Here is a 13,924-nt window from a genome sequence, read left to right on the forward strand (position 1 = left end):
AAATTGTATTTTTTTAATATTTCACAACCAACAGTTTTGATTTACTCGACACCATATTTATTAAATACGCATTAATTAAATTGTTATACAATATGTATATATATATATATGTATATATATATACAATTTTAACGAAATAGGGTCTTATCTTTATAATTTTCTTATTTTATATTTTTCCCTAGCTATGTATCATAATCAAATGTATGCTTTCTGGGAATATTAATTTTGAATAAACGACACTTTTTTTTTGGTTGTTTTCCCATATTTTATATATTGCACTAAACTGCACTATTTAGTTTCTTTTTTCCTCAATTAAATCGAAGTAAAATGCGCATATAATAACGATCCAAAAGACATATATAAAAAAATGAAAATCAAAAAAATTGGTTATCGAAAAACACAAAAATAACTTTATTAAATGATGAGAAGGTTTGAAAAGGAAGAAATAAATATACATAATAGCGCACATACCCATATATGCAAGTGTGTATGTATGCATATATATATAATGAAGAGATAAACCCTTGAAAGTTAATAGATATTAGAATGTAGTATGTAGATATATATTCATACATAAACATAAAAACGATACAAATTAAAACGTCAACGGAAAAGATGGATGATACAACACATAACAAGAAAGGTCTAGCTAAAATAATAAATACATTTTATATAAATTGGAACCATAGAAGACAAAATTGGAGAGTTAGTTTTTATTATAATTGCTTAACAATAATTACTGCTTTAAATGTTATATTTACTTTAATATTTCAACATCTTATAAAATCTTTCGATTTTTTTATAAATTATTCTTGTGAACTTGAGCATATTAATTTTGTATTAAACGGTTTATTAATTTTTCTTATTTTACTTAGCTTTATAAGCATTTTTTCATTTTTTTTATCACGAATTACCTCAATATTTTCTAATTTTACTATAAATGATTTCATGTCATTAGGAAAATGGATGGAAAGAATAGGATGTACTGTTAAATGGTTCCCATGGGCATTGGCAATTTTTATTGTATTTTGGTTTTCAATAAACATATTTAATTTAATTACATTATATGCTACACCAAATTTATGGTGTAAACCTCGTATTAATACAGTAGCTACATATATAGTGAATAATTGTAGATTATATGAAAGTAAAACAGCAACATGCTCAAATACTGATGATGTATCAAATAGTAAATCACTAAATTTCATTAAAAGATGCAATAGTTTAGATTATCTTAAAAATAATAATTATTTTGCATTTGTTCCAGATCTTAATGATAAAAACTATGCACAATGTACTTTTAATAATATTAACATTTGCACTTTATACAAATCATTGAGAAATAATCAGCAGTTATTAGAGAAATATAAGGGTTTAAAATTATCAGGATGCTTAAATAATACTCCAATAGAAATCGAAGATTTTTATGACAAAAATATACACAAAAGCGATTTATATAAATATTCGGAAATATTTACAATTGGAAGCAACGTTATATTTTTTATTATGATCTCTTTTTTCTTTTTTATCAAACGTACAACACAATTCGATGGACTCTTTTATCAATCAATAGATAGTTCAGATATATTTATTTTGCGTATACTTCGGCATTTTACTCCATGGTCGTGAAACAAAAATCAAACATATGTATATTTGTTATCGTATTTTGGATATATCTATTTATTTAATTATTTTTAGCTACTAATTATGTTGTTAATGTTATTATATATTAACTAAAACATGGAAACATAAATATGGATGAAGAAAACGTTGTTAAATCAAATTTAAATATAGAACACGATATAAATAACAAATGAAATAATATATAAATAATTTTTATAATTACATTTGTTATTTTATTTTGTCAATTTATCGTTGTCTTTTTTTTTGTTATATGTGTGTGCAATGAAATGTTTTTTATATCTCACAAAAAAAAAATATATATTCTTATTTTCTCCATTTATTGTATAATTTTTTTTTCACTTTATAGCTATATTTAAAAAAAAAAGCTATTTTATCTGAATTGTTCATAAAAATATGGCAAACCTAAAAAAAAATATGAACCACATTAATTTTTTTTTTATATTAATTGAATATTTTTATTATTTGTACATGTTTATACACAACACCAAACAGATTTCTACATATTTATATGTATAATTAAATTAAAAAAAATATTTTTATGTATGCATATTTGAAGAAATTATATTATTTCCAACCTATTTATTATATATAATTATTCTTTTGAGAACTGTTATATAATAAACAATTTTTAATTTTAAAGATTTTCTAAAGTCAACATTGCACCATTTAACTATTTTAAGCATTAATGAAAAATTGTAATATTTATATCCACATTATTAAATGAATAAATAAAACAACTTTAAAAAATAATATTGCGTAAGAGATTATCATTTAATAATACTATATATGAATTATGATATTCTTCCAAAGCATGTTCACATGTGTCTTTTTTTATTAATTGTATTGCATTATAAGCAACTTTATTAACAAAAAATTTACTATAATTTATTTACAGGATGCTTAACCCAAAAATAAATGCATAAAATTTTAATAGACACGAAAAAAATTTTCATGATATACATTTCATCTAAAAAATACATAAATTAATATGAAAGAAAATACAAATATGGGTTACACCGATCATAATCAGACTAAGTTTTGCAACATATTGTCTAACTTGAAAAAATACTGTTGTAATACAAGTGATGCTAATTCATTAATTTTTAGTAATAATTCCATTATATTAAATAATATTAGGGATTATAAAAATGAAGCTAGCATTAAACATGAAAATAATATAAATCGTGGCTATCATCAAAACAATACATTATCTAAAGCAAGCTTGAATAATGATAACATTAATAGTACATATGGAGATTATATAGATAATAGTACATTTTCTTCATTAAATAAACATTATAAAGAAAAAAATACAAATGTAAGTAGTGAAATTTATATGCATGAAACTGATAGATTACCACATTTATATGAAAATTTAGACTATGATAATACAAAAGATAAATATTTTTTTCAGGATATTTCACATATAAATATAGATAATACACCACGAGGAGAAACTTTAACAGAAGAGAAGAATAAAGGTATAATAATTAATAAAAGAAATGACAATAAAAACATAAATTACACACAACACAAAAATAATATTATAAAGTATAAAATATATAGAAATGGAAATAAGCTTAACTATAAAAATGATTTTGGTAAAAATAACAATTATGATCCCACACAAAAAGTATATACAAGTGTGAATTATGACAATATTGTATATAAGAATGAGTATATAAATAATCAGAAAATGTATATTTATGACAATCCCAATTTTGAAAATAATCAAATATATTTTCAACCAATAAAATTTAATCAGAATACATCAACTATCAATACACACAATGATAATAAGAAAGATAAAACGGTAGGGCCTTTAATGGATCATTTATATATTGATATAAAAAGTGAAGGCAATGAAAAAGAAAACGAAAAATTCGATGGAATAGAAGGAGGGTTAAGCAAATATAATCAATCATGCAATACTATTAATGAAACAATTATTATTCCTGCAAATGAACAACCAAAAAACTTCTCTAATAGTGTACCTGGTTTATTGGATTTAGACGAAAAATCTAAACCGAAATTTGTGAACAATTCCAATCAAACTATTAATAAAAGAAAGAAAAAACGAGTTAGAAAAATTAAAAGAAGATCGCCAGCTTTAGTAAAAAACAAAAAGAAACAAAAAAAAATTACAACAAAAAAAGGGAAAACAAAAAACCCTAAGTTGAAATTAAGAAGTTCTAATAAGAAGAAAAAAATGACAATTAAAAAAGAAAATAAAACAAAAAAAATTAAGAATATGAATAATATTAAGAAGAGCCATGCCAAGAAATTTAAAATTAGTACTAATATTAATAGTTCAAGAAAAAAAATTAATACCCGATCAAAACGTATATTAGTATATAAAAGAAAGAATAGTCAACTAAAAAAAAGACAGATTAAATTTAGAGGAAAAATAATCCCACATGTAACGAATAACAAAATGATAAATGGTATCCTAATTAAGAATACAGAAAAACGTAATAAATTTCGACACAATAAAATCAGTATAGAAAAAAAAATAAAAATAAATAATATATATAATGGAAAAGACATTGTACGTTCGAATTTTAACAAAAAAGATGATTCAAAAAATAGTATAAATTATATAAAAAAAAAGAAAAATGTTACATATGATGAAACAATTAATAAAGACCAATATTTAAAACCGATAAGACATGTGGAAAATGAAAAAGATGAAAAAGATGAAAAAAATTTTAAACTGAATTCTATTAATAAAAAAGATATTAATGGAATTCACGAGGAAAATAATTCAAAAACAGTGCATTCCGCACCTATTAATAATACAATTATTCAATGTAGTGATAATGGTTGTGTTAATAATAATAAGGATACCCCAAATTTAAGCCCTAATTTTTCCACTCTATCATCTGAGCCTTCTACACTAAAAAGGGGTGATTCTAAGTATTTAAAAGATAACAAGAATGCTGATGTTGCAGATAACAATGAAAATAACTGTAAAAAACAAAATTGTTGTGATCTACAATTGGAAAACAAACATGATGTTATTGTAGTGGATGATAATAAAAATGACACATCTTCAAATAATTTAAAGGATTATGATGAAAAAAAATTATTTTATGAATTACTGAATATTCTAGTAATAAAATTAATTAAAAAAAAATTTAAAAGACCATTTAGTAATAGCTTTTCCATAGACAATGGAAATATCCAAGAATTGTTATTTGAAGGGTCTGATAAAAATGATAGCGATACAACATTAAATTTTCTAAAAAGGATTAATGCTATATTAAATATTGGGAATATGGAAGGAGGTGAATTTAATATTAAGGAAGAAAAAGATAAAAGGGAAAAAATAAATACAAATATGATCAGCAGTGCAAATAAAAATCGAATTAAATATAGCCAGATGGGGGATTTTTCTGAAGATATGGAAAAAATACGTAATGATATGGTAGATCATGATAATTATTTTTTTCCAATAAAAAGGGAAATTAATATGAGAAGAAGTAAAAGCAATGATTCATTTTTTGACAGTAAATATATGAAAGAAGAAGAGAAACGCATAAAATTGATTAACACATTTTTAAAAAATGGTTCTTCCATAAAATATAAAATTTGGAAGGACACAAATGGGAATAAGTTATTTAAATCGAATTTAATACAACAACGTTCACTCTTTCAGAAACACGAAAACTCTGAAAATAAAATAATTTATGTTTTAAATTCTATAATTTTTTACTCAAATAAATTAAAAAATATGCTAAATATTTCTATTAAAAAAGGAAGATATCCCAATGGACATGCATTAAAGATAAAAATTTTTATGCTTAGTTTGATATTTTTAATTAAAAAGGTTAAAGAGGATTGTTTTTTTTGTGATTTTTTTTATTTGAAACAAGTTATAATTTTAATAAAAGAAATTATTGAAAGTCTTAAGCCAATGATATTGAATCTTACAAATAAAACCGAAGTTACAAAATTTGAATCTGTTATTATAAAAATATATTTTATAGAATTATGTAAAATGTCTAATCTGTTATATTCTCTAGATAATATAACCACATCGAATACAAATTGTTTATCTTCTTCATTAGCATCGAAAGATATTGAATTATTTTCTTCAAAAATGAATAATTTGATCAAATCATCGATAAATATAAAATGTAAGAATAGCAGTGGAACTAGTGATATAACATATACTAATGATGATGTAAAGAAAAAGGAACAAAATGGTCAAGTAATGCATAATGAAGAACATGATAAGAATACTATTGATACTAATTGCAGTAACAATAATAATATTTTATTTAAAAAAAAAATGTGTATATATAGTTATAAAAAAGAATGCCTAGATACTAAATATTATAATAAGAATGATGAAATAAATAATTATAATAGTTATTATTTTTTAATAAAAAGACTAAAGATTGATTTAAAAGAGTTAGTAAGGAATGGGATAGATAGGCTTTATAACATTCGGTTAATTTTACAATATTTAGACAAACTAAGTTATATTTGTAAACCTCTAAATAATTTCGAAGATCATATAAGTAGTAATAATAAGATTAATAAAATAATAAAAAATATTAACGTACAAAAATGTTTATTCTTTGAAAATAATAAAGAAATAATTTTAAATAAAAAAATGACAAGTCGCATAAAAAGTGTTATGAAAAGATTAACAAATTTGATTAACCATTTGAGTGAGATATCGAATGATGGAAATTACGAAAGCAATTTTATGTCTAAGTCAACTAGTAGTGCAATCGAAGTAACAAAATGTGATAATAGCATGGGAAAAAATATATTTTTTTTAAAAGAAAAAAATGATAAATATAGCTACATAGATGAAACAGAGGAATTCGACAAAATAAATGCTCGTTTAAATAGTATTATTAATTTGGAAAATAAAAATTTAGGAACGTTACAGGTTTCTAATAAACATTTTAATGTTATGAAAAAGTATAATCAAGAGTTGTCTTTATTAAATGAATTGCAAAGAAATGATAAACTTTTAATTAATGATCCTATTGATAACATAAATATTTCTGATTTTTCGAACCTTTTAAAATATTATGTAAATACAAGTAGATGTAATAAAAAATATATGAACAAAAATGATGATCTACCAAAATATTTAAGAGAGTTATATATGCAAGATCAACATTCTTTATTAAATTTTAAAAATAATATATTTAACACTATTCCCGAAAATATATATTCTATGGAATGGAACCCAAAAAATTCAGCTTATGAAAATATTAACAATACCAGCAAATTAAAAGAGGATATTTTTGATATAAAGAAGTATAAGAAAACTTTGATGCAAAAAAAAAATAAATTGAAATCATTTTCATCAGAATCAATCGAATTAAATAAAAAGGGAAATCATGCCATCAAATATTTTAAAATGTATTAATACTATAGAAATACAATGTAACAAATGTTAATGATATATTCAAATGTGTGTGTGATATATGTTATATTATCGATCGAGAATATATTTCAAAATATGATTTCATTAATTAATATTTCCTAAAATTAGTATAATCTGAATAAGTATATGCCTATTTCATACTAATTGGTACACACGATATTATCATGAGTTATTTCTGCCTTATATATTACTTTATTTATTATTTTTTTTTTTTTTTTTCCATCACTTTTTTACATTTGAGTCGTGGTCTATGTAAGTATTTTTTTGATGGCATTTTCTTTTAATTAGCAGAAAATAATAAACTAGCTATATGTAATGGGTTTATCTACAACTATTTAAAAATGCGAAATATTATTTTTCGAGATATTCGAAAGGGTTCATACTTATGTTAGTAATTTATATATTATAAATTTTTATTTATTAATTTAAGAAAATATTTTATCCCGTATTTTCCATTATGATATTTTCCTTTATAATTCACTAATAAATTTATTTTTCACACAAAACATTTACAGTATTTCGTGTGTGAGACTTTGCGATACAGATGCACCTATAAGTAACGATTGCATCATTTTATTATATTGTGTATTTTATTATATTGTATTTTTATTATATTGTGTATTTTATTTATATGTTTATTTTATTTATATGTGTATTTTATTATATTGTGTATTTTATTTATGTTTATTTTTTGGGAAAGGATTTATAAGTATAATGCAAACATATTTCCATTTTAGTGAAATAATTAGGTCTTAAGGATTAGAGATCTTAAAAAAAAAAAAAAAAAAAAAAAAAAAATTTAAAAGAGAAAAATCCATATATACAAAAAAGGGTAAAAAAAAAATTTATATTATCATGAAGAGGTTAGGTAAATTTATACACATCATAGTAATTTCATCATATATATATAATGCATGTATATATTTAATGTGATAATATTAGCGTGAAATAATTTACTGGGATATATGTAAAGTATATTCACAGAGAAATAAAAAAAAAAAAGCCAAGATAAAAAAAACGAAAAAAAAAGATATAAAGTGTATATTTTTTCCAAAAAATAATACAAAAATATGCTGTGAAATTAATATATAATAATTATGTACAAAAAACGAGAAAAATAAATATTTGGGAAGAAAAAAACAAAAATTAATGTGTGTAATTTTTTTTATGTAAATGAATATATAATAATAAAATCAGTAATATATTATTTTTTGTTTAGTTTTGTTTTAAGAAAGGTATTTAATTACATAAAAAAAAATAGTATATTATTTTTTTTCAATCAATATATAGCTACATACATAAGAGTGTGTATATTAAAAATAAGTTGTGCATATGACAAAATATATTATTTTATACATGAATTTGCTCTTTCGTTAATAATGTAATTTCTTTAATTTTTTTTTTTTTTTCTCCACTAGCATAACAGTCAGTATTTTTCTTTTGTATTAGTTTTATTATACGTCTCTGGTATTTTCTTACATCTTCTATTATATAGATATTTGAAATATTCAATTCTAAAATTTGAATCCCGAAAAGTGGAAACTGGAATTGCAATAAAATTGCAATAATATTATTGTATTATATATTTTCTTACACATTTTGAATACAACAGAGTCTGTCAGTATTATGCAGTCAAGATGGCAACAAACAGTGAAGAAGCATGTGCCCTAGGAAATGAGGAATTAAAAAAAATATATTATGAGAATTTTATTGATGACCTTAATGATGAAGAATTAATGTATAAAAAAACAGTTGAAGATTTGTTTTATATATACAAATCTTTTGGTTTTATTTATTCAATAATTAAAAAAGCAAATTTATTATTAAATAAGGAAAGTTTTGATATGTTTTTAAAATCATTGGTAAGTTTTATTGATGAACTTTTTATTAGTAATCCAAATATTTTTGATCAAGGATTTAATAATTTAAATATAAATTACATAAATAAAGAAGATAATAATTTTCAAAATAAAAAAAAAAGAAAAATAGATTCTGAAAATATATATAAAATAGACAATGTAAATAATAACCAAACTGGAAGTAATGATGATAATTCTGATTTAAAAAATAATATAGAGAATAATAATTTCATTACATTAATGTCAAAAAGATATATTGAAGAACTACTTAAAGATATAAACAATATTAGTCAAGAATTTAGTTCAACAAAATGTGAAGATTTTTTATTTATTATAAATAATATACTTAAAATGAAAAATAATATAATCGTAGATCATGCTAAAAATCGAATAGATAAAATAAAAAATACTTTAAATATAGCAAAACATATATTTAATCAAGAAGAATATATAGAGATTAATAATAATAACACTAATGGAAGTGATGAAAAAAAAGTACGTATTTATGATTATATTGATGAAATGATAAAAAAATTAGAACAAATTGAACCTACTATTACATCTATAATATTTAAACAAAATTTTTGGTACAAACAAATTATGAACAAATCAGAATATGACAGTTTAAATTCAGTTTTAAATTTAGATATTGATGCACCAAATGAAAAAACTGAAGAAACATATGATGAAGTAATAAACTTATTAGGAAATAAAATGACTACTAATAAAGATATTTTAGGTGCTAAAAATAAATTAGAGAGAATTAAAATAAGTTATGATGCTGAAATACAGAGAAAACAACAACAAGAAATGGAAATGCTTAAAAAATTAGAAGATAAAAGAAAAGCAGTACAATTTATTATTGATAGATATGATGAATATACTTGGTTTGATAAAAATTCTCCTAAAAAACATTCATTTTATATTTTAGGTATTAACCCAAGAAATATAACAGAAGATCAATTAAAATATTTTGGTAAAAGATTAAAACATATTTTACATCCAGATAAAGAACCAAATCCTGAATGGAAACAAAAAGCTGAATCAGCATTTAAAGAAGCATCATTAGCTATATTAGGTTGTCAAAAAGAATTTAGAACAAAAATATTAAAAACACTTGAGCCAGGACCTTCAGCTCCATATCTATCTCTAATTGGTATCGAAAATAATTCTCAAATTCCTGAATCTCAACAAAATTCGCAACAAAATTCGTCACCTTCTTCTAATACAACCCTTCCTCAATATTATCCTACACATGCATATTATCCTAAATTTGATTTAAAATGTGTAGATCAAAAAATTGGAACAATTCTTATTGATATTAAGTGTCCAGTTCAATTAGGGGTAATAAAAAAAGTAATAGTATATGCACATAGACCAATATATGGAACTGAACCTATCAGTTTAATTCCAGAAGATATTTATATATCATGTAAAAATGAAATAGATGTAAATATAAAAAATTTTAACCAAAATATCGAAGCTAGAATTGATTATGTTCAACCTTTAGAAATTGCTACATCTACAAAATATTATATTGGGATACAGTTAATAGCAGAAAGAGGAACTACAATGATAAATTGGAATTCGATAAATATAACATTACATAAGTTTAGTAACAAAAATATTATCAAGAAACTATTATTATCATTTAAAAATGCTTCATTTATTAATCAACCTCAATTAAATGTTATACTCTCAAATGAAAATAAAGATGATATGACCACATTTTTGAATGATTGTATTGCTAAAGCAAAATCATGGGCTCAAACAGTTTAATTAGATATCCATAAAATTATTAAATCTTTTAAAAATTATTTATCATGTTTTATATTTTTTTTTTTTTTTTTTTTTTTTTTGAAATATTTGCCAAACCGAATTATACATTAAAGTGTTATCTAAATTTTTAGAATTTTTGCATCTTTGTGTAGAACACGTAAAATGCTTTTTGAAAATTATGCATGCACAAAATAAAGAAAAGTAAAATTAAAAAATTGAAAAAAAAAAAAAAAAATGATTATATATACGTACACATTTTTGGCTGCATGAACAGACCAATTACTAGTTTACAACTAAATTAATCTTTTTATTGGGATCATAAATTTATGCCAAATATTTGATTCGATATCATCTAATTGATTTTGCCATCAATTTAAGTTCATTTTTGGCTTCACTATTAGGTAAATCTTCTAAGGCGTAATAATTTTTTGCAACCTCGAGAAGCCAAGATCCATCTATTTTTGTAACGGTTCTTATAAAATTTTTTGATGTTAATATAAGTTCATGATATAGAACCCATTCTGGATTAATTTGAAAAACAGTAGATGGATGTAAAGTAACAATTTGTATATCCTTTACAGTAATATAATATCCTTTATTTGTTTTATAAGCTACTTGTTGATAGAACCCACTTAATAGTGCTTTTCTTATATTAATATAATAATTTGGGTTCGATGGATTGATAGATGTAATTTTTAATCCCAATCTTTCCATAGTTTTTAATAATTGTAATCTAACATTTTGAGCAGATGTCATGGTTCTATGATTTAAAAAATGATCATAACAAAATTTTCTAGATTCATTTTGATCAACTAATGAATGTTTAATAAATGCATGAAAAACATTAAGTAATGTTAAATGATCTCCATCTAAATGTGAAAATCTAGCTTTCATTTCATCAGCTTCTTTTCCTTTTATTTTTGGTCTTAAAAAACATTGTGGAACAGATAACATAGCTGCAATAGATAATATTTCACTAGAACATGAATAATTAGATGATTCTAATAATACTTTAGCTAGCTGTGGGTCTACAGGAAATTCACTCATTATATGTCCTTTTTTTGTTAACTCTCCTTCATCATCTAATGCTTCTAAATAATTTAATTGTTCTAAAGCTCTCATTAATGTTTCAGGTGCAGGAGGATCCATAAAATCGAAATGTACTAAATCATCAATACCTAATTTTTTTAAATTTAATACAACAGATCCTAAATTTGATCTTAAAATTTCTGGATATGTTTGTTCAGGTAATGTTTCATTAAAACATTTTTCTGTATATAAACGAAAACATTTTCCTGGTTTTGTCCTACCAGCTCTTCCAGCTCTTTGTTGAGCTGATGCTTTAGAAATCGGAGCTATAAGTAATGATTCTATTCTTGCTCTTGGATTATAAACTTTTTGTTTTGAAAAACCAGGATCAATTACATAAACAATTCCATCAATAGTTATAGATGTTTCAGCAATATTAGTTGCTAATATACATTTTCTTCCTTTTTTATCTCCTTTATATCTTGGAGGTGGGGCGGGTTCAAAAATTTTTTGTTGTTGTGCTGGTGGCAATGACGAATATAATGGTAAACATACTAATTGAGGTATACCAGGTTTTTTAGATACTAATTTTTCTATTTCTTTTTTTGTCATTTCAATTTCATCCTCCCCTGTTAAAAATACTAATATATCACCTTCTTCTTCACTAGTATGTATATTATATACAGTTTTAATCACAACTTTTATATAACATTTTTCGGGTTGCATTGTATAAAATATTTCAACAGGATATAATCGACCTGGAATATTTAATATCTTTGAATTGTTAAAAAAATTTTGAAATTTTTCTGCATCTAAAGTAGCAGACATAACAACTAATTTCAAATCATCTCTTTTTTCTTGAATATTTTTGATTACTCCGAATAATATATCTGTAGATAATGTTCTTTCATGTGCTTCATCTAAAATTATTACATTATATCTTTTTAATAAAGGATCAAACATAGATTCTCTTAAAAGCATTCCATCTGTTAAATATTTTATAATTGTTTTATGACAAGATTTGTCTTCAAATCTTATAGTATATCCTACATAGGTTCCTAATTCTACATCTAATTCTTCTGCTACACGTGCAGCGACACTCATTGCTGCAACTCTTCTTGGCTGAGTAACAGCTATAGATTTTTTTTCTGAAAATTTGGATTCTAAAACAAACTGAGATATTTGTGTTGTTTTACCACTTCCTGTATCCCCAACAATTATTATTACATTATTTTTTTTAAATAATTTTAAAAAGTTTTTTTTAGCTGCCCATGCAGGCAATTTTTTTTTTGATTCAAGTAATTCTAAATATCTATCACTATATCTTTTATTTGTTAATTTATTTATAAGATTATTTTCATCTACATCTTTTTCAGATGTATTATTTTTATCATTACTAATTTCTTTATTTACAAAATCTGTTGTAGAACCCATATTAAGTTCTTCGTTTTCTTTAAAATTGTTAACATTATTATTAGGTCCACTATTTTTACATTCTTCATTATTATCTGAATCAATTATTTTATGCCTTTTTATATTACTGTTCATATCAATATTTTCTTTCTCATCAGTTTGAGATTCTTCTTTTTTTCTTTTATGAGTTATTTCTTGATTCTGTTTTGTTTCATCATTTTCTTCTGAACTTTTTTGCTCTATACATTCTACGGTATTTTCCATTTTATATTATCTTGTAAATATTTACTTCTTATTAAAAATGAACACAATGCAATACATACATATAAGCCCAAATTAAATAAATACATATATGTATGTATGTATATGTATATGCATATGTATGTATATGTGCATGTTTTGCAATTGCAAATATTTATGTCCAACAAGTGGCTAATTACTGATATATTCTTAGATGCACAAAAATTCAGCACAAATCTTTTTAAAAAGAAACCACAAATTTGATTACCTTCATATCTAATAAGATTATTTTTATCTCTTATTCATGTACATAAATAACATTGCATATTTTATATATTGAGGACTGTATATTTATAAATATATTTGTTTGCTTAATATTTGTTTGCTTAATATTTGTTTGCTTAATATTTGTCTTTCTTTTTCTCCATTTCTACGATTATATCATAACCAAATAAATTATATGACCAAAACAATCTTCTATAAGTTCTTTAAAAAAAAAAAAAAAATTCTCCAAATATTTATAAAGCATAAGATATTTTTGTAGGAA

The 13,924-nt window shown here is 22.5% G+C and overlaps 4 protein-coding genes across 4 annotated transcripts; 3 read left to right on the top strand and 1 right to left on the bottom strand.

Moving 5' to 3' along the window:
• Nucleotides 1-615: 615 nt before the first annotated feature.
• On the top strand, nt 616-1,629 carry PY17X_0821600 (conserved protein, unknown function; the record flags this gene model as incomplete). Its single annotated transcript, XM_722892.1, has 1 exon — nt 616-1,629. The coding sequence occupies one exon, from the start codon at nt 616-618 to the stop codon at nt 1,627-1,629; it is 1,014 nt and encodes a 337-aa protein (XP_727985.1).
• Nucleotides 1,630-2,632: 1,003 nt separating this feature from the next.
• On the top strand, nt 2,633-7,039 carry PY17X_0821700 (conserved Plasmodium protein, unknown function; the record flags this gene model as incomplete). The annotated part of the gene is made up of 1 exon (XM_022955723.1): nt 2,633-7,039. One exon carries the CDS (start codon nt 2,633-2,635, stop codon nt 7,037-7,039), a length of 4,407 nt encoding a protein of 1,468 aa, XP_022811962.1.
• A 1,655-nt stretch (nt 7,040-8,694) lies between these two features.
• PY17X_0821800 (conserved protein, unknown function) lies at nt 8,695-10,695 on the top strand (the record flags this gene model as incomplete). Its single annotated transcript, XM_721573.2, has 1 exon — nt 8,695-10,695. One exon carries the CDS (start codon nt 8,695-8,697, stop codon nt 10,693-10,695), a length of 2,001 nt encoding a protein of 666 aa, XP_726666.2.
• Nucleotides 10,696-11,043: 348 nt separating this feature from the next.
• On the bottom strand, nt 11,044-13,401 carry PY17X_0821900 (ATP-dependent RNA helicase protein; the record flags this gene model as incomplete). Its single annotated transcript, XM_721572.1, has 1 exon — nt 11,044-13,401. One exon carries the CDS (start codon nt 13,399-13,401, stop codon nt 11,044-11,046), a length of 2,358 nt encoding a protein of 785 aa, XP_726665.1.
• Nucleotides 13,402-13,924: the final 523 nt, after the last annotated feature.

This window comes from Plasmodium yoelii (genome assembly GCF_900002385.2).
Source record: "Plasmodium yoelii strain 17X genome assembly, chromosome: 8".
Lineage (NCBI taxonomy): Eukaryota > Apicomplexa > Aconoidasida > Haemosporida > Plasmodiidae > Plasmodium > Plasmodium yoelii.